General features: G+C 48.2%; 11 protein-coding genes across 12 annotated transcripts; 5 read left to right on the top strand and 6 right to left on the bottom strand.

Moving 5' to 3' along the window:
* Nucleotides 1-732: 732 nt before the first annotated feature.
* FVEG_02325 (hypothetical protein) lies at nt 733-993 on the bottom strand (the record flags this gene model as incomplete). The annotated part of the gene is made up of 1 exon (XM_018889561.1): nt 733-993. The coding sequence occupies one exon, from the start codon at nt 991-993 to the stop codon at nt 733-735; it is 261 nt and encodes an 86-aa protein (XP_018745736.1).
* Nucleotides 994-1,389: 396 nt separating this feature from the next.
* FVEG_15031 (hypothetical protein) lies at nt 1,390-1,800 on the bottom strand (the record flags this gene model as incomplete). Its single annotated transcript, XM_018904124.1, has 1 exon — nt 1,390-1,800. The coding sequence occupies one exon, from the start codon at nt 1,798-1,800 to the stop codon at nt 1,390-1,392; it is 411 nt and encodes a 136-aa protein (XP_018745737.1).
* FVEG_02326 (hypothetical protein) lies at nt 1,439-4,109 on the top strand. 2 transcript variants are annotated; one of them, XM_018889563.1, is made up of 3 exons: nt 2,058-2,098; nt 2,149-3,137; nt 3,190-4,109. In XM_018889563.1, exons 2-3 carry the CDS (start codon nt 3,055-3,057, stop codon nt 3,941-3,943), a joined length of 837 nt encoding a protein of 278 aa, XP_018745739.1. In that variant the 5' UTR covers nt 2,058-2,098; nt 2,149-3,054; the 3' UTR covers nt 3,944-4,109. The 2 variants fall into 2 exon arrangements, with proteins under 2 accessions (XP_018745738.1, XP_018745739.1); XM_018889562.1 differs by having other exon boundaries at nt 1,439-3,137.
* A 1,536-nt stretch (nt 4,110-5,645) lies between these two features.
* Nucleotides 5,646-7,192, top strand: FVEG_02327 (hypothetical protein). Its single transcript, XM_018889564.1, has 2 exons — nt 5,646-6,079; nt 6,131-7,192. The coding sequence occupies exons 1-2, from the start codon at nt 5,750-5,752 to the stop codon at nt 6,947-6,949; spliced, it is 1,149 nt and encodes a 382-aa protein (XP_018745740.1). The 5' UTR covers nt 5,646-5,749; the 3' UTR covers nt 6,950-7,192.
* Nucleotides 7,193-7,247: 55 nt separating this feature from the next.
* On the bottom strand, nt 7,248-8,672 carry FVEG_02328 (hypothetical protein; the record flags this gene model as incomplete). The annotated part of the gene is made up of 1 exon (XM_018889565.1): nt 7,248-8,672. One exon carries the CDS (start codon nt 8,670-8,672, stop codon nt 7,248-7,250), a length of 1,425 nt encoding a protein of 474 aa, XP_018745741.1.
* Nucleotides 8,673-9,913: 1,241 nt separating this feature from the next.
* Nucleotides 9,914-10,678, bottom strand: FVEG_02329 (hypothetical protein; the record flags this gene model as incomplete). Its single annotated transcript, XM_018889566.1, has 1 exon — nt 9,914-10,678. One exon carries the CDS (start codon nt 10,676-10,678, stop codon nt 9,914-9,916), a length of 765 nt encoding a protein of 254 aa, XP_018745742.1.
* Nucleotides 10,679-12,386: 1,708 nt separating this feature from the next.
* On the bottom strand, nt 12,387-18,100 carry FVEG_15032 (hypothetical protein). Its single transcript, XM_018904125.1, has 2 exons — nt 15,997-18,100; nt 12,387-15,944 (listed from the first exon to the last, which is right to left on the bottom strand). Exon 2 carries the CDS (start codon nt 15,689-15,691, stop codon nt 15,338-15,340), a length of 354 nt encoding a protein of 117 aa, XP_018745743.1. The 5' UTR covers nt 15,692-15,944; nt 15,997-18,100; the 3' UTR covers nt 12,387-15,337.
* Nucleotides 13,015-15,260, top strand: FVEG_02330 (hypothetical protein). The gene has a single exon (XM_018889567.1). The coding sequence runs from the start codon at nt 13,717-13,719 to the stop codon at nt 15,091-15,093; it is 1,377 nt and encodes a 458-aa protein (XP_018745744.1). The 5' UTR covers nt 13,015-13,716; the 3' UTR covers nt 15,094-15,260.
* A 1,124-nt stretch (nt 18,101-19,224) lies between the features above and the next one.
* On the top strand, nt 19,225-19,981 carry FVEG_02331 (hypothetical protein; the record flags this gene model as incomplete). Its single annotated transcript, XM_018889568.1, has 4 exons — nt 19,225-19,357; nt 19,448-19,499; nt 19,575-19,758; nt 19,817-19,981. The coding sequence occupies 4 exons, from the start codon at nt 19,225-19,227 to the stop codon at nt 19,979-19,981; spliced, it is 534 nt and encodes a 177-aa protein (XP_018745745.1).
* A 792-nt stretch (nt 19,982-20,773) lies between these two features.
* On the top strand, nt 20,774-22,241 carry FVEG_02332 (homogentisate 1,2-dioxygenase; the record flags this gene model as incomplete). Its single annotated transcript, XM_018889569.1, has 2 exons — nt 20,774-20,841; nt 20,897-22,241. The coding sequence occupies 2 exons, from the start codon at nt 20,774-20,776 to the stop codon at nt 22,239-22,241; spliced, it is 1,413 nt and encodes a 470-aa protein (XP_018745746.1).
* FVEG_02333 (hypothetical protein) lies at nt 22,210-23,312 on the bottom strand. The gene has a single exon (XM_018889570.1). It carries the CDS (start codon nt 23,045-23,047, stop codon nt 22,337-22,339), a length of 711 nt encoding a protein of 236 aa, XP_018745747.1. The 5' UTR covers nt 23,048-23,312; the 3' UTR covers nt 22,210-22,336.
* Nucleotides 23,313-23,483: the final 171 nt, after the last annotated feature.

The following is a 23,483-nucleotide window of genomic DNA, read 5'->3' as shown; positions in this document are numbered from 1 at the left end:
CCTTTGCAGAGCAACATCTCACGAAACTCTTCGCAATGCACATAGATGGTTAACTTCGGTCCGGCGCAACAAAGGCGTACGCAGCGTTGCTCCTGAATTAATCGAGCGCGCATAGCATCCCCGAGGGCGGCGCGGCTGGGGAGAAACCCTTGTCGATTTAGATGGCACACACACCAATTCCGTTCTGAGCCTCCGAGAAAGGCTTCGATTTCGTCTTCTCCCATCAGGAACTCAAAGACTTCGCATACCTTTTTCTCGCCATGCCTGGGGTAGAACTTGCAGTGAGGGCACCGACTTTTAGGTCGGTCGCCAAAAATGTTACGCGAGCCACGATGACGGTTGTTTCGTGATCCATGAGTGCAACACTGCAGCTAGTGAGGTTCCAAGTTTAGAAGATGATGTTAGCATCAGCTTTACAATATTTCAGTTTTGGTGATAAAGAGGCAACGTAAAACGTAAATGGCATTAGCTAGAAAGTCTGGGTATATATAGTCGTAAATCATATCTTCCGCTGCAAGTGAACAAACGCATTACGCCTTGAAACCATGCGAGATAATGAACAGCCTCCTCTCCTCTTTGTCATGCTGGAATAAAAAGTCCGTAACGTTGTGTTGATGTTGGTGAACAAAGGAATAAAATGCAATGATCGTAGTAATCGTGCGCGGTAGTGGTGAAGCGCCAATCTGAGGTTATCGTTCTTCTTGGTATCTTTTCTAGTCATCTTTCGGATCGTCATAACATTGTCTTTTCCGTGTCGGCATGCGCAAAGTGGTAGGGGGCGTATTTTGCCGAAGTGGTTGCTGATCGTATCGTTTTGAGTTGGTGGTTGACTTTAACTCGCTTGACAAGAGCCATAGTGATGACGCCCAAAACCATAAGAACTTCGATGACAAGCAGGCCGATGTAAACGATGTTGAGGATTTCTTGCTCGCGCAAGTAAGCAATGGTGGTCATGCTGCTGGGCAGCGGTGCGGAGCTGGGAACGAGAGGCATGGCAGGTTTCTGGTCTCTTTGTTAGCGCTCAGTTGCTAAAGAGACTCCAAGAATTGAAGTACCTTTACTTTTCCCAACCTGCGAAATCAAAAACTTTTAAACGATATCTGTAAACTACTCTCCTCCTCTAGGCGAAATCAGCCGATATTTGAAAGAGTGAAAAGGTGAGCACGAGAGCGGTGAAATCACCAACAGAGAGGTGAGGGCGAGGCCAACAAAACTGGGAATATGGGTTCTTTTTAGTTTGTTTCCTTGGCGCGAAACAATTGCCTATAGTGTGCTCCTTTCAAGGTTAGAAGTTGATAGTGACTGGGCTAGGGTTGCAAATTTCAATCAATGCGGTCTGGGGGAGGCGAGAACCGCTTTGACCGCCTGGAAGCCCGTGAAGGATCCCGTTTAAATACGAGAGGGGCGCCATGAAAAGCCCGTAATCAATACTTTAATGCAGTGAGATATACGAATATGACTCCAACATTGGCTGCAACGTTGGCTGTTTAGTGAGCGCCACGGGAACATTGAGTTTCTCCTGGTTCTGTGAGACTGCCCCTTCGTTCTGCTCACTTGAGAAGATGGGAATGAGTCTGTCTTTTCGTCTGAGCAAGGATGATGACGACCCTTGTCAATGGAAGCGATCGCCAAGTTGGCGTGTGACCCCCAACGCTTGTCTAACGAAGCGGGAGAGTGGGCTGAAGGAGCAACTTTGCCATATGAGGAAGCGTTTAAAAGAGAGTGGCGAGGCATCACAGGAGGTGTTGTCGCGTGATAATGAGGTTGTTGGTATATATGATGCGACGCAATGCTGGCCATAGTGGAATAGATGTCATGGCATGATAATAGCGTGAGCTTTCTCCCTGCGAACGAACCACTAAGTCGAGGTTCGCAAACGAGGATTGTTGCAAATTGATGAGGATGGAAATTGAAGTCGCACTGGAAAAATCCATCAGCGCTTGATGAACAGGGGTTGATGCGATGGGATGGAGACGGATGAGTTGGCGTTAAAATCTAGCAAAGGCGGTGTTGAAGAGCAGATGATTTGGCAAAGGCAATTGAATTCAATGGTGTAAGTTGACTTTAATTGAGTATGATGAGTCGATAAATACTACAAGTATGTATCCGTGTATTCATCCATGAATATCCAATCTTATCACACGTCAGTTGTCTTAAGCATTTTGATACGCCAAGGGGAGATTAAATTAGCAACTCACGGTACCTAACCCACCGAACGGGAACTACTGTACAGAGAGAGTATTAGCGCCCAGATTAATGATGCTAAACCCAACACATGAAGCGTCTCCGAATGACACAGTTGCAAGTTCCAGAAGCAGGAACAGAGGAAAACGCCTCAGAATGAAGGCCACCTTGTGATATATAGTTTTCCATGACGCGTATCAAGACGCGTAGACAGTAAATCTCGTGGTGTTGTTTGTGTGGCTTATGAGCATAATGTTGAGAGGGTAACGAACGAAATAAGCCTCGATGATCATATGCAAAGACGATCATATCAAGAAAAGAAAAAGAAAAAGAAAGGGTCCCTCACATGTGAAAGACGGAAAGCAAATCATTCTTCTGCAACTTGATTTGGTCTGAGAAGTGTCTCATCACCTCGCCACAGGAGACGACGCAAGGCAACCATTGACAGCCCTCTTACTAGTCTGTTCTCCAAGAGATCAATCTCAACAATTCATGATGCTGCTAGAAGATACTTGTGGCATCACCTATACTGTGTGTGAAGTCATGTAGTTCTCATCAAGTACATCACGCCATCACACATGGCACCCGTCGATGACGTCGCTCTGTGCCCCGCAGTGAGTTAAGCGTATGAGCTCGAGGGAATGGGAATGGTAAAGAGGGAGCCGCCTCCACACAAGCTCCTGCTAACACACTGCTACTGCCTCGTTGCCTCGTCACGATCTATCACGGTGTCGTCATTCCTGCTTTTTATTTACCCTGCTCTTTAAAAACACTTGCTTGCCCTTTGCTACCTTCAACCTTCAACACAACAAGCTTGATACCCCTCACTAACCACACCAAACCACAAACACGCACAACCACACATTCATCATGTCTGCCATCTCTACTATCAACGTCAAGAACATCGCTTCGTCCACTAGCGACAGCGAGATTAAGGACTTCTTCAGCTTCTGGTAAGCTCTTTCTCGCCTTCACCTTTCGTGCTTCACAGCTAACGTCCTCCAGTGGTAAGATCGCTGATCTCAAGGTTACCCAAGAAGGCGAGACCAAGTCCGCTGAGGTTATCTTCGAGAAGGAGACTGCCAAGAAGACTGCTCTTCTCCTCAACAACACCCAACTCGGTCCTAACCATCTTGAGGTCACCAGCGCTGGCGCTGATGGCGAAGACGATGTCCACCAAGCCACCAAGAACGCTGACCGCGACTCCGATGAGATCACCCAAGAGGAGAAGCCCCGCGCCCGCATTCTGGCTGAGTACCTTGCGCACGGTTATGTCGTAGGCGACGCCGCAATCCAGCGTGCCCTCGACCTCGATGCCGCTCACAACGTCTCCAACCGCTTCTTCTCTACCCTCCAGGGTCTCGACCAGAAGTACCACGCTACCGACCGAGCCAAGGCCACCGATGAGAGCTATGGTATCACCCAGCGCGCCAACAGCCTCTGGCTCGGCCTCAGCTCTTACTTTGAGAAGGCCTCCAACACACCCACCGGCAAGAAGATCGCCGAGTTCTACACCGAGGGCAGCCGACAAGTTCAAGAGGTGCACGCCGAGGCTCGTCGCCTTGCTGATCTCAAGAAGGAGGAGCACGGTGGAAGCGCATACAAGGCTGCTGGTCTCGAGAAGGTCTTCGGCAAGGAGAAGACCTCCGGTACCGCCGCTCCCGAGGCTGGTCAAGGCAGTCTTGGAACATCAGTTCCTGCCGCCTCTGCCGACAACGTTCCCAATGTGAGCGCTCCTGAGGGTGGTGAGAAGCACTAAGCTATCGAAATTGGGGAGACGTGAAGTAATGAGGAAGCAATGGGGTATTTCTTGAGCTCTGAGGAAACATTCATGTAACGGCTTGTTGTAGCCTGCTAGTTAACGAATTGTTACGACTTTTATGCATGTCACAATCAATAAATTCGCGATGAATTCTGCCAACACACTCAATCGTGATTATAGGTCCTGCAAACGAAATAAAAGCCAACAGTTAGAGAATCGTAGCATATGAAAATGACTATCTCTTGGCACATAATGAAATATGTTGTTGCAGGCTGATTCGTACTTCGGTTATAAATGAAGAACATATATTTACAGACATGTCACAGTTAAGATGCGGCCAGTGTTGCAAATGAAGCGACTATTTCAGTCGTGGTTTATTAGTTCTATGCATTCCCTTGCCCATCAATTCATAACCATCGTCGTATCATTTGTTCTGTTCCCATGTTAAAACTGCCTCATCGGGGTTTTTCTTTTAGCATAACTGACTATTTCTTCTCGGTCTTGGAGAATTTCTCATCCACAATATCGTCGGTGATACCCTTGGGGTTCGATGAGAGGTTCTGCAGATAGTTAGCATCATGTTCAAAATTGAAATTGGAGGTTTTCTTGCCTCAAGCTGGCTCTTGGGGTCCTTGTCATCAGTCTTGTTGATTCCGTGACCAGAGGCAGGAGGATCTTGCTGCTGGCGGCCGCTCTGCTGCTCAGGAGCTGGTGATTGACGTCCCTCAGGCATGATTGCTGTGATTTTTGGTATGTGAAAGAGGTTCGGGATTGAGTTATTGTTGAAGAGTTTGTTTGAATGTGGAATGGTCTCAGATGAGGAAGGGCGAGAGGTTAAGTACGAGAAGTGGAAAGCAATGATTGCAAGTTGACGTCGAAGGTGGGATTCTATGCCGTCATAGGGGGATTACATCATGGGCAGGAGGGTGATCGAGATGGTGTTTTGATGGAGTAACGATGCGAGCCAATGATTTACAGAAAGAGGGTCGATATACGGGTCTTTTGTGGTTTTGATTCAGGAACAGTGAGATGCTGCTGATAAGTTGTTCTCCGTAGGTGTGAAGCTGTCAGAGCTTGTTGATGATTTGAAGCTCCCCCACCTTCTTGTGTTGGGAGTTTTTGGAGTTTATCATGCTTACGGTGATGTAGGTTAATGGTGACAAATATTGATAAGAATCACTGGGAGTTTTGTAATCATCTATCATTTTAGACATTCCCTAATCGCTCATTTCACTGCGTCTGTTAGTTAATTCATGGTTCAATTGCTCATCGAAGGTCGTTACTTCAAGCTTCGAGCGTCTTGCAATAATGCTGCTAGCCTCACTGAAGGGTGATTTGACAACAGTGTTTCCCTAACTCACCAACAACACGATGGGAAATTGTTTGATCCAACGAAGCTGGTTCAGTAGCCAAGCTAACTACTGCCGTGAGTTTAGAAAACTAAGCGACGGAGCTTGAAATGAAGGTGTTATTATTTGCTTCCGGGTAGGCAACATCCATTCACCAAACACTCTTTAGTTACCTGTACCACAGTTTAAGACCCCGCCACCATCGCACTGGAGCCAGTCGGAATCTTTCAGGGACTTACTTCCAGGGCATTCAGCGTTTTAGCGTCCACCACACCGGTGCAAATGGGTCCATGCTAGTGACCGGCCCGCTGGACCCCGCTCGCCCCGTCGGTGACGGTGACAGTCATGCACAACGCGCCAGAGCTTCACCTCAACATACAACTACGCGTTACTTTTACCTTTCCACCAGGCTTACTTAGAAAACGGTCAACTTTCCATAACAAACACGTACCTCATGACCGGCATGCCGGATCTAAACTCAGTCCCCCCCTCTCCACATACTCTTGCGGCCTCTCGGCGCCAGTCTTCAACACAGATGGCTACCTCGCCAGCCCCAGCTTCGCCATCTCTCAACATCCTCCCTTCCAACCAGAATACGGTGAACCCGTCGCATTCGCCTTCTCTTCCATCACCAGTGTTAAATGCTTCGCATCCGACTTATAATGCTCCATCAAATGTTGTAGCTGAGCCTGGTGTTGGTCCGGGACCTGGACCGATAAGACATCCTCGTCCGTTGACCGCCGCCGAGCTTCACCTCCAGCTTGAAAAAGAGCAAGAGGCCGTGGTGAGTACAAGATGTCAACCTCGATTTGGTAGCTTTATCTAATATCTTTAGGTCAACCGTTTGACCCGCGAGCTTTCACTCCTCCGAGCTGCCCAGAACGCCTCCGTCGTTTCCAACACCTCCTCTACCTCTGCCGGCAACTCAACTCACGATGTGCCCGAGCAGTCTCTCCTCTCGGGCGCAGGTTTCTCAATTCCCACGGCTCGACATCATCGAACATCATCGACCACATCGCAGAGCTTTGGGAATCAACAGTTGTCATCGTCCTACGAAGCACGAATCCATGCCCCCCGTCCATCCCAGGCTACCCCTCTCTCACGGCAGGATAGTACCGCCTCTCGAAGGAGCCTGACAAATTCTCCCGGACCGCAGCACAGCAGCCTGGATCCGTCCAACTATTTCCAGCATCAGAGAATCCCCCCACCCACGTCGATCCCACCGAGCTCAGTTGGTGCAACCCCTGGAAGTGTGAGCGAGCAGTTAAGCCCCGGGTTAATGCCTGCCACCATGCGTTACGAAGAGACAGCATATTACAGAAACGAACTTGAGACTGCCAAGAAAGAGAACGATGCTCTCAAGCGAAAGATTAGAGAATTAGAGAGACAGGTCCGCCAACGAAGAGCCAGTGATGCAGGCCGCCCCAGAAGTGGAAGCGCAAGCACCAGTGCCAGCGTGAGCGTTACCCCTGCCCGAGGGGCCAGCATAGCAGGCCCTCGAGAGGGATTGCCCATTAGACCAGGCGGTGAGCGGGAGCGAGGCATGACGACACAGAGTATTGCTAGTGTAGCCAGTGTCGGTGTTGGTGTACCCGAGGAGGAACTCAAGGTTGGAGAGAGTGCTGCTAGCGCCGGAGTTGCACAGGGCCAGTAACGGCCTGGCACGATACTCACGAGGCACTGCGTTCCTATTGACTTAGATAAATGTCAGGCCAAACGGCCATGAAATACCGATTAGAAATTGGCGTTGGATGCGGCTGGAGTTACGCCAATAGCGTAATATGTTATTTAAATCAAAATCAAAATGTGTCGCTTTGCTTTACTGAAAATATGAACATCAGTTCAAGTGACTCATATCTCCTTCTTTTCCTGTCCATGTAACTGGCGACTCCGAGTGACTCCAAGCGATCTCGATATGAACTCTGCCACATGGACTATAAGCTATTCCCAGACTAGTCACTGCACTGCTTGCACTTTACGGCCATCCCGTTATTCTGAGGCCATTTTATTGAAGTCAACTCAGCCTTCTGCTCGACAGTTCCCCAATACTCGTACTCGAGAGGTTTCCACGCTGCAAACGGATCGAGGTGCTGAGGGTCCTTGCTGTTGATGAAACTGAGTACCGCACTCTCTGGAACAATGCGAGGTTTCTCGACAACCACTTGCTCCCTATCTGGATATGACTCATCCAGGAGTTCAACCGTTGGGTGGCTCTCATGCGCTGGAAAGACAGCGAACCGATGAAGATATACATCAGGGCACGAAGCAGCAAACCTGATAATGCGAATAACTTCTGGGTCGCTGCGACAGTTGTGAAGCATGATGTGTCGTAGAGTTGATGAATGGCGTCGAATGAAGGCCTTGAAAGGGTTGGCGGAGAATGTGAATTGGATGAAGGTGAGCTTGATGGTTTTGAGACTTTTCCATCTTCCGCGGAAAATATGCTCCAACTGCCAACCGGAGTGAATAAGAGGACGGCCGGCAGATCCAATTTGATCAGTCCGTCTCCATCTGACTGACAACTCTTGCAGGTTGACAGCTCCCTCAAGGAAGTAAACAAGTCTATCACCGAGTTGTTCAAAGCAATTCCAGCTACCGCCAGCCGTGTCATTCTGCAGATCAAGGGTCGTGAGTCCTCGCAAGGCAGTCCTCCACTCCCAGGGGATCCTGGGATATATCCAAACGGTCTCCCTGCCAGACGACGGGACGGTACACGAGCTCAGCCTTGAAAGCTGGGGACTGCTTTGCCAGCAAGTACAAATGTCCCCGGTGCATATTCTTGGAATAGCCTTGATCATCCCTTCAGGAGGGCCCCGAGTTGCCCTGACCTTGGACAAGAACCAACGCATATAGTTCAAGGGGTCTTGGCATCTAAGAGTTGTAATTCGAGACGAAGAGCGGCATAGAGCAGGGAATATGGCATACACAAGCCCGTCAATATGTTCTTTCGTGGCAGTTCCACTGATAGGACCCAGCTCAGACGTAAAAGTGTGCAGGTTGGGCAGAGAATCGAAACAAGTCAAGAACCTGCGTCGATAGTCTTGGATGTATTCCTGGTATTTGCCGCCTGTAGAGACTTGCCCGCATCTGTCGCTGTGCGTGTCACGACTTTGGGCCGTGGTAAAGACAAGTTCTTGGACATAGTAAGGATAAGTCGACGAAACCGCTTGCAGTCTCTCGATATCCCTTTCAGCGAATGTAACACGGATTGTTTTGAACTGACGAGACAGAATTACCCTATGGAGACGAGGCCAGCAGACGCGAATAGAGGCAAGAGAGTCTGGGGGTAGTAGGTCGATAATCGTGTTTGTCAGTTCTGGGGGGAGATTCTCGAACCGAGAGAGTTGCGGGGTGGTGGTATATGAAGACTCGACCATCTTGATTTGAGAAGATATTGATGAATTTTAAACAGTATCTCAATGATGAGGGTGAGATTTCTGGCCTAAGATACGATATAAAAAAGAACAAGATGCCAGATGAGTATAAATGGGGAAGCAGGATGCCTTCTGCGTCCTTGCACTTATCACCCACAATAGACTTATCGGATAATCACAGACGAATTACTTAAGATACTCATGCAGACGCAGAATCAAGCTCAAATTCAGAACGGCTCATGCATGGTGCCGATACTACCACCTGTATGCACCCGAGAGGTAGGAGAAGATACTCGCGTTCTTATCCACTCTCAATGCCTAGCAGTGCCTTACTGAACAGCGTAGACATTTGTGCCAACAGGCTCAGGGAGACCTCTGAAATAAATACTCCATTTGGAAAAGCCTATGGTTCTAGAGGGAGAATTTGGTAATCGCGTTGGCTTGCATTTAGAGACTGAACTTCCAGGGTTGCTAAGGTAAACGGAGAAAGCGTCGGATAGCAACAGCAAAAGTAAGGAGACTCGAGATAAGTCAACTCCAGAAACATCTCCCACCTATGACATAGTTAAATGAGGGGAAAGTTTCGGAATTAAAACCGGCTGCCTACTGTTTGAGGATATTGTATATTGTGTTTGTCTATCACTTGATGACAGGAAGCTGTATGTAGTTGGTTCATGTAAACAAGGCTCACTAGGATGGCAGATGTGCGTCAAACAGTGCGGAGACTAGTCGTGAAATTTGGAAAAAGGACTAAGAGCAGCATATTTATTCAAGTTTAGAGCGCGAGTTACGCCCCAAGGGCACCTCGACGTTGTTACATTCAGTAAGATGCAGGATACCATCAGGGATATTTATATTATCACATAACAAGTCTATTATGGACATGTATTCCAGCAATGACTAGTAAGAAAAGAGTAGATCATGAGGAACTCGAGATTGCCTGAACATAACACATTCACTCTTGACTTGTATAGTTTGGGCGACTAGTTTATTGAGAGTATAGTTAAGCAATAAGCTAACAAAGCCACACCAACCAGAACTCAGTGTTTTGTGTAGCAACTTGGTACAGGTGAACCCCAATCATGCTCCAAACGAACAAGCATGGCTCATTTGTGATGAAAAATCCCATTCCTCAACTCAAATGATTGAGTATTGTAAGCAGAAGCTGGTTGTGCTGATGTCCAAATACTCCCAAATCCATCGTAGCAAGCACAGGATAGTAGTGTAGTATAGTTTGCCGACGTTTAAACAGACACCTGAACGTCTTCATCTTTCTTGGTATTCTGTTGGGTATTCTGATCGGAAGCCTTGTCGTCCATCATTGCAGCATCTTTCTCGACGATCGTGATGCTTTCCTCAAACTCTTTATAACCATCAGTGGGTATTTTGACAACCGGCACAGATCGTGTCAGCACCATGATACCATTCTTGTCAAACGAGACCAAGAGACCAGCGTCCTCGAGGCACTCTTTCATCTCCTTCTCAATACCAGTTCTGTGTGGAAGTTTCCTCGCCATAGAAAGAATCCTCATGCACCGAGCTTTCTGCTCCAAGCTTGGAATGACCTTGTACGCAGCGCGAAGAGCTACGAGGGAGACGCGATTGGTAGAAATTTTCCGACGCAGGGCGCAAATAAGATTGGAGACTTGAAAACTGCGACGGGTAAACTTTACCTCGCCAGCGCAAAGTTGTTTCTGGCTTGTCTCATACTTGGCTTGCAGGTCCTTGAGCTGCTTGCGCAACTCGCTCAGATCGTCCCTACAGATATCGGCATCGACCCTCACTTTGTCGAGGAGGACATGCAGGCCCAAAATCTCAGAATCCTTTTGTTCAAGCTTGGCTTCGTAGAGAAGCCGAAGGTCTCTGAGCATTTCTGCTTCACCGGCGTAGAAGTCGCGTTGAGCTTCGAGGTTCTCTATCTCTTTCTTTTGTGCCGCGTCGGTTTTCCGAAGCTCAGCGTGCTCAGCGAACATGACAGAAACTTGCTGAGCAAGCATGGCCTCTGCCATCTTGAAATCTTCTCGGAGCTCCAGGAGCTGTTGTATCACGAGACTGGACTAAGGTTAGTTACTGACAAAGGTGCCTAGGAAAGGATGAAAAGCAAGAAAACTGACTGACGGTCGAGATATAGGCTCTCGTGCAGGAATGAAATATTATGAAGGGTAAGTAAAGTTTAAGTACCTGTTTCGGAGGTAGAAAAAGATACACTGATCGTAAAGGTGAATCACACTGGCACTGCAGTGTCAATAGTAGTAGCCCCTAGATGAAAAGCCCCCAACCCACATCTTGATATTCTTGACCTTTTACGAACATTGAGACATCCACCAAACAGTAAGTGAATCATTGTCATCTTTGCGCCTGTCCTGAATGCCATCAATAGAAGTGTTAACCAACAACACTCATGAGTATTGACGCATAGCAAATCTGTATGAGTCAACTGTCACTGTTTCACTCACAAAATCAAACCAGACCTCTCCAATACCCGTGGCCATGATTCAGAAGGAGTTTAGGGCTGTCGAATGTCTCCAAGGTTGGCCGGAAAGCCTGCTGCTCTGAGAAGCTCTAAGGCGGCCGAGAACCCAACTTCAATCGGAGCAACAGTTGCTGGTCGCAAACAAGGATCCAGAAGACTCGTATAGATATATCAACAAAGCACAGAATATTCATTACAGCATTCGTTCTTTTTAGCTTTTGTCCTCTCGAGTAGTGCTTCAGATATCTCACTTAAACTTGATCAGTTCGAGCTTGTCCGCAAATAACGGATGGCCACGATGTGGATGTCCGTGAACAAATCACAGGACATAATCGAATGCTCAATACTATTGAATCGATTCGGTAATACACAGCACATATTGATATATGCCATGTAATCCAAAATACGAAGGAAAAGTTTCTCTCAAATAAAACTCATATCTCGCGTATAAGTGGAAAATCGTCTTGCTCTTAGGGGAGCACTCATCAAGACGATTTCGCTTCAAGGTCATCTCTGCCATTCTAAAAAATAATGAAAGAAAACCCGGAGGTCATAAAATCAAAAGTAAAGGAGCAAATATGAGTAAATAAATATAAGACAGATGAGGATACCAAGAATCCATGGAGCACTTGAAACTTGACTTACCAAGTAGTCATTGTGCTGTTCTTGTTCAGGCTTGCCGATGCCAGATATCTGAACGGAAGAAACGAATACCAGTTGTTTAACACAACTCCTTCTTGGACGGTGATAGCTATCGCCGCAATGAGGATCCAAATTCCTCCGTCACAAGGCGATTTGCGAAAGGGGCGATGGTCGCAAATCAAGTCCAGTTGATAGTGGACTGAGTCCGCGTCAGCCTGCGACTGCCGAACACTCTAGAGTGCTTCTCCACGTCAGTACCATCTCTAGTTCTAGACTAACGGTAGCATCGGACTTACATGAGACAGATTCTTTTTGGCGAATTACATGAGCTGTCGCGAATCATAGATGAGGCCCGTGTAGGCACCAGGCAACCCGGAAGACTCTAGTAGTGGTAATTAAAGCATACCAATAGATATATCTGGACTATTATGAGAGAAATCACTGATCCAGGGCCTATCATTAGTACGAATGTTGCTGAGGATCTTCTGACCAAGCCAAATGATCAGGTCACCGTCAGATGCGTGATCTGGTCGTAGTTGAAGAGGTGCTACCATCTCGACCTATAGGTATCAAAGCCATTCGGCTCTCCGATACCCTATACATCCCTCTACTCTATAGAAATTTAGCCAATCGATGGTTGAGTGGCTTTGTTGATTCTGTTGTATAAGTGGTGTTTCCAAAGCCAAGTCATCTGACGCTCCTTGTGTAATTCTCCCGTTTACTGAACAGGCCACCCTCTAAACTCTCTATAGACTTTTCCCACGGACCGCGTCTCTCGGAGACTCCTAACTGAGAGATTCTTTGGTGAGTAGTGTAAGTAGCAACTTTGAAGAACCTGCAGTTTGAGTCAGAATTAACACTCATAGATCGTGTGACAACCCTTTCTGAACACTTGATCCGCATCTTAACGAACATTATGATTTAAAGAAAAAGGTTTAAATAAACATGACAGTCACTACCTTGGGCCAGAAGCCCATTACACTGACGTTTCAAAAACTGAACAGAAGCATAGATTAACATAGTGTGTGCATGTCCCTACAAAGAAATGCTTCAGGGGCACTATGGGCGGTTTCGGCAAAGATAAAAGTGGACTGTATCTCAGCAAGGGCAGATGAGTCTATCGTAATTGTTAAGCCTATGTACAAGCTTAAAATAAATGGGAAATCACTACACTCCTTGTATTATAGTGTTAGTATCATGTCATTAACCGTTGAATAAGCTATGTCCCATCGGCGGCTTTAATATAGTGGACGTGCAAGGTTGATGCACTGCCACATTAAGCGACAATGTTTAAAAGGCAGAGAGAACAACTTCCACTTCCTCCTCCACATTCATTCTTACTAGGACCTCGTCACTCGGCTCCTTTTCAAGTCAATCAGAGATAAAGAAAAGCGCGATTTTTGTGCAAATTAATTGCCCATCACTTGAGGGGGATGAGGGGGATCTGATGGCCCCATACAGAACCATTACGCGGCCTCGACGTTCATTTTGAGTCCAAGCGACGAGACTTTGTACGGAATACGAACAGAAAAAGGAGCTTCGTCAATCATTTTAAAGGAGGATTCATATTCGTAAGAGGATTATCACTCGACGGATTAATTTAAAAAATATTCTCCGTCTTCAAACAAGTCTCTCCTTTCTTCGAGATCTTTTGCTTTGGTCTTTTGGGTGGCGGCGTAAGAGCCGACTAATCCAATTACTCATGGGGCCACGCAATGCCACGCAACGCATCGTCGCTCTTGACCATCAAAAACTTGCCTCAGCTCCGCCCAGAAGATATCTACCATGTCCCAAGAACGAATACCTTACTCCCTCTGCCATGGAATCTTCAACATGAGACTCTTGCGGTTTAACCGTAAATTTTGAGTTAAAAAATGCTTCCTTGATCTTGACTTTGACATCCATTCCATTTGACATGACTGCAACAAGACAATGCCCCCACCACATCCCCCCGTGTTATCCACCACGCACGAACACGATCTTATTGTCGATGCTTCTATTTTGAGCATCATAAAGCCACCGCTGCCAAGCCGACGTCCGAGAACTGCTCAGTCACCTAGCAATGCCGAGGTCTTGGTACCGCCACTCATCGCTGGCGCTCTCGTTGCTGCTTTTGCCACTGCCCTTGCCGATGGGTTGAACAACGAACTCCTCACCCATTATTATCTCCCTGAGCAAAAGTTTCGCGTCAACATTGATAGGATATTGGATCGACTGTTGTCTGAGTTCACGTTGATGTTATGGGATGAACTTTGGGCTTTCTATTGTGACTCGAATCCAGACTCGACTGAGCAAATTAAGAAATTGTTCGATGGACCTGTTTGTCAACTTATATTGATCCTCAATGGGCCAGAAGCACCGCGATGCCTACTCGATAAACTCGGTCCCGGTATATCACGACGTCCTGCGACATGGTCCGAGGCAGCACGGGGCATTGAACTGCCAGTTGCTCTCCAACTCTTATGCAGTTACTGGGACAGAGAATACCCAGCCCGTTCACCCAGGGGCACACCGAATGAAATTGCTGCTTCTCTCCATACCTATATCACGACAGGAAGGTCTGCGAGACATCTTATCTCAAGGATACGCGAGGTCTTGATCTCGCCCCACTATGTGCAAATGCATCTCATGGAATCAGCTCTCTGGCACATCCTCATGAAACCCCCTTATCGACCCCCTAGCGATGGATTCCACGCCATCCAGTTCAAATTTGAGTGTCAACTCTTTGGACCCCTTCAAGGCATCGGAGATCCTCAACTCGTCAAAATGGGCTCCTTGCCAGCTATTACTGGCACCGCAAATGACTGCGTTTACACCACGATATCTGAGTATACAATGAAGCAGTGGCCCAAGTGCGGCGAACTCCTCCTGGGATGTATCGAAGACGCCGTCAAAGAAGCTTCGGCGTCGAGCTGCGAGGGCCACTCATTCACCGGCATGTCGATTTGGGATGGTACCGAAAACCCGTTCTTATGTCCTGGACTACGCCTGCTGCACGTCGAGGTCGAAGATGGCTCAATACGCTTGACAGTATCGGCATGGACCCACACCATGATAGAAATCTTACAACAGATGGCGTGGACTTGCGCAGCACTCAGCTCCTCGCCATTTCAGGGTTCCCTCTCTGAGAGCGCCATTGAAGTGTCGGATTGGCAGTACATGGACGATTCAATCTTTGTCGAGTGTAATCTTTCGCATCGACCTGTGCCGGAAGGAGATGGCTCAGCGTGGCTGAAGCAGCTGGGAGGGGCTGCTATTGCAAACGGATTCCCGATAAACCATGTAAGAGAAGATTCTCAGATGACATAGAGTGGAGGTTATGAGGGCCAGAAGGGACGAGTATATGACAGAGCTTTTATTCTAGATAAAATGATACCCGTAATTAAGCATTGAATGATGGTTCAACATTTCGATCTTTGAGAGATTCACGTAATGGTAGGCTTAGAGGATCTCGTATATTCTTTCTGTCTTTGAAGATGTGTCATTGACAAATGGTCTCGCCCCTGCCAATGCCAGATCCGTCCATCGTCTTCGGATTGTCTTGATGGAATTCTCAACATTCACTCCAACCATAACGAACATGGCTTTGGAGGTTGTTGGCGTTATTTGGTTGGGCACCCAAGCCGTAGATGAGAGGACACGGGCAAAGATTCATGCGGTTTTCTGTTGATCCTTCTTTCCGACTTTGCACTTCCGAGTTGGCGATCATAGTGGCCTCGTCACCTTCAGCATATCGGTGTGTTGTTGTTTGTGGGTTCTCTTTCATTGCGTAATTGAGTTCTGAAGCGTGTTGGGCGAGAGTCGGCCAGACCAGATGCGGCCTGTCCGTAAGAACATGGTTTCTGTTGAGAAGACGAAGAAGAATCTTGAGCGTTATGGCAAGATATGCTTCAACTCGTGTTTTCATCAGTTGGGCTCTGAGGAAATGCCTTCAAATTGGTGGTAGGAATATTCGCAGTAGTACGTAGATCTACTGTCAACGGCATCGTGGTGTTGCTGCCCGATAAGATACATAACAGTGGTAACAAGATGTTCATTGAGTGAGGGGTTTCAGAGTGAATTCTGCCCTCCCACCAACCTCAACTTGGTGACTTTTAGTGGCTTAGAAACGCGATAGCGATAGGATCGATATTCGGTCAACTTGTAATCCATTTCATGTCCTGATATTTTTGTTAGTCAATGTCTCCGCTGGACATTTACACGACTAATTACCTCGTGATTCGTCGAGCAAGTCTATCCAACCATTCCTCCCTTATCCTCCAGGGTAGCACTAAAGCCAACTCCGCCCGTCATCCTCCACAACTCTGTATTCGTATACGGAACAGGCGTCATTGTAGATACGTAGTCGTCACATAATGATCGGGAATGGCGGTTCAGCTGCAATGGAATATGTCTTCACTTGAACGGGTTGGAATGCCGATTGCGAGGTTCTTCACGGATAGCTTGGCCGCATGATTATGCTTGTTACTGTCGCTCGAGGCGGTGTCTGGCGGGATGGCGATAGAGGCCAGGGACTAATATTTAATCGGACTATGCTAACTGAAAGACGGCGGATGATGTGAATCGGGCCACAAAAAACCGAATGGAAGAGCCTCAGGACGAGAACTAAATGGAGAGAGGCATGGCATTGTCAGTTTCGCGTCCACAGACACTTATACATACCATTCCCGGCAGGTCGATTATCCATCCATAAGTTATATCCTGGCAAAATACACGGGATGGTGGATTGCGTGGCAGTTATTCCTTGCTGCGTATGCGGCTGACTATGTCTATTCCTGGGGTTACGGGTAAAATGATCTGACGTTGCTGAAGCTGAAAGAAAGTCGGTGTCGACCTGATCTGAGCTTGGTTCACTGATTGATTTCTTGCCTATCGTTGGACCGTGCCGAGAGTGCGTGCGAATTGAAGCTTCGGCGGATTATCATGGGATCGCATCACGTGGAGCCTCTTCTGGTACTGGGAATGAAGTCATTGCGCATCGAGCTTATTATCGCTTCGTATTGCTTTCACTGCAAGTTTGGGAGGAGAGATTCCCGATGGGCGAAGTAGAAAAGTGAGTCAGAAAAGAAGTTCTCGTGATCAATCGGTTCAGTAGCATGCGAATCATCCAGTTTTACTGTTCAAGTCGTCGTTCTTGGACTGCGTTTCGGCGCTCGCCTCTCGCCTATCGGCGGTCGAGTTCGTTAAAAAGGTGGCATGCTCGCTTGAGTGAGCTGATAATTCACGCTCTAGCCAAAACTCCAGCTGGGCACTGAGTGAGTGAGTGAGAAAGACGGGAAAGCCAGGGATTAACGGGATCCATCCAAACGTCTCCACTTGATGTCGCCTGTTGCCGACCCCACTATCGGATGTTGACGATGGCCATGTAAGACACGAGGAGAAAGATGAAGACAATGATGAAGGTGAAGCTATAGAAACAAAAGCAAAAGATACAAAGAACAAAGAGAGTAGAAGGATTTAGCACTCTATACTGAGGCTGGATGAAGTTGTATGGACAAGTGATCCCCAGGAGTGGAGGGGTGGCCGAGATGCAGAGATGCCCTCTTTATGTGGGAGTCGTCTCCTTGCGGCAGCGTCACGAAAAGAGCAAGGTACATTTACATGAATTCAGGTACAAGGGACATGTCACAAGGAACCGGGCACGCGCTCTCTTCCCGTGAGAAGTCAGACGTATCGCGCGCCATCACGGCAGTCCCAACCTGGTCTCAGCAGCATGACGCTGGTACGATCAGCGGCAGCATAACCAAGACCCTAGCCCAAGCCGATCTCGACGAGAGGATTCCTGTAAACATGACTGATTGATTGACACCCATCTGATGCCAAAGGCGTCTCGATTGACTCGGCGCATCAAGGTGCGAGCTAGCAGCAACTCAACTAGCCAATCGACCAAGCACTTCCCCTCAGTTTGATGCCACAAGGTTTCACGCGGGCGTTGCTGAGGGAGGGGAACGGGAGATGATGATTGATTGCAGAAGACTCTCCATCGACGTCGTCTTTACGACAAAGGTGCCTCTTACTCCTTACAGTAGCTACAGTACAACCTTAGGATGCTGCCGATGCATGTCCAGACGCAGTAGTGTAGTCATGTCTGGGATATATCGATAGTCAGGTGAGCTGTAAGTTGAAGCCAACAGGCGCCAAAACAAAGCGCAGCACCGCACAGCATCCGCGAGCCGAAGTCTCCGGGGGCCACGGGATGAATGAGCCTGTGAGGGGCAGAAACGTAACTGGCGATCCCTCGTCATAGCTCATGACAAGCGGACAAGGGAATGGATGGCATCCATGGCTGAATCGAACCAAAGTGCCAATCTTGTTGGTATGTACCCCTCTCGAGATCTGTTTTTGTATCTTCCTTCACCTTTCATTTCCCAATTCTCTCACCGCATCAACATTGATGATTGGATTGACCTCATGATTCTACCGCGGCCTTCCGCGAGCGTCAACTGCTCTGTGTCCACTCACTCATTCAATCACTCGATCGGCCAGGCCCATTTGCACACGCGCCACAACCCACAACGACCGATCGCAGTGGGTCTCAGGACAAGCTTTCCCCGGATTCTGGTGCGCTGCGCTAACCCGAGATGGTCTTCAAGCGGGTACCAGACCGGTACGTAGAGCGGGTTCCCTGCGTCAGTGGGTTTGCATCGCGCCTGAGCTAAGCCCGTTGCGGCCCCAGGTCTGGTCTGCTGAGCTTGGAGCCAGGGGCGTCACGCCTTCCGTCAGGCCAAAGTCACGCGATTGTCCAACAACGTTTATCAGAGCACAACACAACGCAGCGCAACGCAACGCAACATTGTGTAATGATGGAGTCCACAATAACTTGAATGCATCCGTAGGCACTTGTAACTGTACATCGACTAGAGTAGCATTGAATTGATTTGGTTCGAGGAGCGGAGCGAGGCGCAGGCGCAGGCACAGACTGCTATGCTACCACAATCATACCCATACCCCCCTAGGTCTCGTCCTTCCCTTCCCTTCCGGGTGAGGTGTGAGGTGGGCAGTTACCCCGCCCAGTCTGACGACAGCTCAGTAACTCCCTAGGGGACGGTACAGTACAGTAGAGTAATGCATGCGATTGAGTGAGTGAAGCCTTGGATGACTGAGGATTTGCATGCCCCAATGCGAACATCGGACATGGACGACGCCGAATGGCAAGTGCGTTTGTGAATGCAATAAGTAACAACCACTTCCCCTCCATCTGGGCCTTCCTCTTCTCCTCCCTCCTCACCACAGCACAACAGCAATCCAATCCAATCTCACTTACAATCTTCTGCTTTTTACGCAAAGGTTCGTACTTCCTCTCTACTCTCTCATACACACCATCATTCCTCCCTCCGATACCTCTTTTCTGCAACATCATCACTAACTTTACTCTCCTTTTCTAGCAGAATCAGCTATCAAATCAGATCTTCTCGATCAACCACATAACAACAACTCAACATGACAGAACCTCTTTCCAAGGTCGATTCAGCCGTCCAGGGCCTCTCAAGCTCACCTCCCGCCAAGGATGACAAGAAGACGCGGCGACAAAGCTCAGCAGCAGCACCTGGCGTTTACAACATCAATGACCTTGGTAAGCTTAGATATCACTACCCTTCCTCCTTCCGACATCGGATAGGTCACGAGGGCATCGTTGAGCACTCTCTCTAACCATTTTCTTTAGAGGCCGAGGGCACTGAACTCGAGCTCGCACCCGAGACTCAGAAGACTGGATGGTGAGTTCAACCCCGCATTTCGACTTACACATGCATGACATCAACAAACAGTCACTGACTGACCCATTCGTATAGGAAGATCAACACCAGCCCCAATACAGTAGAAGACCCTGCTATCCTTAAGCTTCACCTGTCAAAACCGCCCGTCAAGAGAATCGACCTTCACTTCCCACTAGGAAAGGAGGTAACAGCACGAAACCTCAAGGGTGTAACAATCAAGGATGCACTAGACGCTATCCACAAGGCATATAAGAAGCGGGTATGTTTGGACCTCTGAGACACCTTCCCCACGAACACTTACTGACTGACATACCCAGGCCGACGATGAGCTCGACAAGCCCTATCTCGCTGGTTTCGAGTGGGACAAGGAAGAGTCATGGACCCGACTTGTTGTTCACCTTCAGGCCCAGCCCACAAGCACAACATTGGGCGGTCCTGCCGGTGGTGGCAAGAAGAAGAAGAACAAGAAGCAAGACGAGTAATGACTCCATCGCACCCCGGTATCTGTCTCAATAGTTCCTATAATTCTTGTTCGTTTCGCTGGTTTCGTTGCGAGTCGGCGCTCGGGATATTGCGTCTAGATATTCTCGGCCTGGTCATGATGTTTGCGACTGCTGGAAGCGTCGCTTGGTGTACACCTCTATAGTTCTTGTTATCGCTGGTCGATTCGGTCGGCGTTTGAGGTTCCATGTATCGTGGTTCCTCGATATAATTTATAAATTCCCCGCACAATTGGAGATTCATAATGCTGTGAAGTTGATTGTCAATTGACGTTGAACTTGAGAAGACATGATGAGCCTGTTGCCCACATGTTCCCCGGCTTAAGCAGCTCCTCACTCATGAGGCCCACATGAGTTACCCCGCGGCGATGGCTTCGGTTACCTATAATCGGAAACCCTGGAGCTAGTTTCCGATCGGAAATATCCAAGGCCCAGCTACATATACCTTGGTTGATATAACTAATCAGCTTCCATATCCTACAGAGACTTATTCCGGTCATATGCGATGAAATCAGCTGTTATCGGGTTTATCCCCCTCTATTATGTAACATTCATCAGCGGAACACAGGCGCAATGCTTTCCCGGCTAACATCGGGCCGTTTTCCATACTCAGTGCGGAATTGACAGTTGACGGCTTACACGGCTACAGAACGTCATCCGTTGATCGAGACAGGAAGTTCGCAAAGCCGTAGGAACACAGTTATAAGCTTCTTGTTCGCATATTTACTGAGGGGAAACGACATTCCAATCAAACAGACAAAAGTTACCTCCAAGATGCCTGTCACAAGCTTTGATCTCAAGGAGAAGTACAGATATCAGAATGGCTTCAACTGCTATTTAGAGTGAGTACCATTTCTGTTCTATGCGGGTTCTGAATATTTTCTGATTGTTTGCTAGATCTGAAGCTGTTGATGGTGCTTTGCCCGTCGGACACAATTCGCCTCAGAAGCCACCATACGGTCTCTACGCTGAGAAACTCTCTGGAACTGCCTTTACTGCACCGCGACACGAGAATAAGCAGACATGGCTATACCGCGTTCTACCATCCTGCGCGCATCCTCCTTACCAAGAGGACACAAAGTCAACAGGCGACACTAACAAGACTCTCGACGGTGCTGAGGATGGAAAATTGCACTACATTCCAAACCAGCTCCGTTGGGATCCCTTTGACCACAATGAATCCAAGAATTTAGACTTTGTCACTGGCTTGAGGCTCGTTGCTGGTGCTGGGGATCCTACACTCAAGGAGGGACTGGGTATGTACATCTATGCCGCTGGAAAGAGCATGGATGAGAAATCAGCATTCTACTCTGCCGACGGTGATCTTCTCATCGTCGCACAAGAGGGCGCTCTTGATATCCGCACCGAGTTCGGTTGGCTTCTTGTTCGACCTATGGAAATTGCTGTCATCCCCCGAGGCGTCAAGTATCAAGTCAATCTCCCCTCTGGCCCGGCCCGTGGATATGCTCTTGAGCTTTATCAAGGTCACTTCAACCTCCCTGAGCTTGGCCCAATTGGCTCAAACGGTCTTGCAAATGCTCGTGATTTCCAGTCTCCCGTTGCTTGCTTCTCTGAAGACTTTGGAGCTACTGCTTCTGAAGGGTCTAGCAAGTATACTGTTTCCGTCAAGTTCAACAATAACCTCTTCAAGACTGTGCAAGCTCACACTCCCTTCGATGTGGTGGCTTGGCATGGAAACTACTATCCTTACAAGTACGACCTAGGACGGTTCAACACCATCGGCACTATCTCCTTCGATCATCCTGACCCATCTATCTTCACCGTTCTCTCAGCACCAACCAACACCCCAGGTACGGCAGTAGCCGACTTTGTAATTTTCCCACCACGCTGGCTCGTTGGCGAAGATACGTTCCGACCACCGTGGTATCACCGAAACACGATGAGCGAGTTCATGGGTCTGATACAAGGTGGCTACGATGCCAAGAAGGGCGGCGCGGGTGGTTTTGTCCCCGGTGGTGCAAGTCTTCACAACGTCATGAGCGGTCACGGCCCTGACGCAGAGAGCACAGAGGGTGCCAGGAACGCAGAGCTCAAGCCCGCCAAGGTCGGAACAGGAAGTTGTGCGTTTATGTTTGAGAGTTGCTTGATGGTTGGTGTTACACAATGGGGATTGAAGACGTGTCAAAAGGTCCAGGAGGGATATAACGAGGAGAGTTGGGGTGGTGTTGTTAATCATTGGAAGATGCCCGAAGGACTCAAGGTGAAGCCTCATACCCTGTAAGAAACAAAATTGGCGACGATATTTGAGTGCGAGTGACGATGAGCAAATTGCCATACAATATGAGACGTTTTATATTCAATTTCACTCGCTTTGGCCTAGATGCCGGTTCTTAGAACGACATTGGATGGCAGGTCCCTATCTTTGAACTCATCATCCATGTTGTAAACCGTCTCAGAGCCCTCTTGCTTAAAGCCCAACTTCAGATACACCGACCTTCCCATGGTGGATGCTTCAGTAATGCACTCCAGATTCCTTCTCTTGGCCTCATCAAGGCCATATTGCACCATCCTAGACGCAAGCCCCCTTTTCTGGAACTTGGGATCAACAGCACAAAGATCCATTACAAAAACTGCAGGAGGAGATGCCTCGGCTTTCTCGTTGATGATCTCGATTCGTCGCCCAAACAGTGACTTATCCGCCTGAGCAAGAAATCTCTGCTCCTTTTCGTTCCCAGGGTACAGCTTCTTGAAATAGCCCGATGATTCAAGATCACTGGGGGGATTGCCATAGCCTGGAACAACAGAAGCTTGCTCCCATATCGCGAGGCCAGCGATGGTGTTGTCGATGGTGGCTTTTACAAAGATGGTGTTGGGTTGGCCGTCCCGGTTCGTGGCGATGTGTGAAAAGCGATCAACTAGACGTTGAGTACCTACTCTCTCACCCTCGGGGGTATCCCAACCTGGGTTGAAGGCAATCCAGATGGCATCATGTGTTTGGTGGCCAAATGCGTTAGCGACGGCTTTGAACGCTGCCGTGAAGTCGTCGGGATCAGTGATTGGTTCAACTCGAATATCTGAGGGCGGCATTTTGATGATGAGATTGTGAGTTTTTGTCTTCGTGAATAATGAGAAGAAGTGAGAGAGGGAAGAGGGTTTTAAACGCCCAGTGGATAAATATGAGAAATTGTTTCACCAAGATTGAGGTATTAGTTCTCTTGAATGCATGATCCTTGATCCACTTCTCTTCGAAGCATAGCCCCGTGGGGTTCTTATATGGAGTATTCCAAGAAAAATAAACAATTCGAAATAAATTAGTGGCTTCATAGAATTTTAGGGTACTTTTATGGTTATTTTACGATGAGTTGATGCGTTGTGCTCTAGTCTTAGTGGCCAGTTTAGGATAACTTAGGTGACCTCTGTTCGGCGTGAGTCACTATGTTCTGCAGGTCTCAAGATATAGAACGTTAAAAGGGCATCTCACTTTGGGTTTAGTCTAGTTGGTATTCACACGACTGTTTCAGTT

Source organism: Fusarium verticillioides, chromosome 6, assembly GCF_000149555.1.
Source record: "Fusarium verticillioides 7600 chromosome 6, whole genome shotgun sequence".
In the NCBI taxonomy this organism is placed as follows: domain Eukaryota; kingdom Fungi; phylum Ascomycota; class Sordariomycetes; order Hypocreales; family Nectriaceae; genus Fusarium; species Fusarium verticillioides.
Note: the sequence above shows the minus strand (reverse complement) of the source record. Positions and strands in the feature narration are given on the sequence as shown.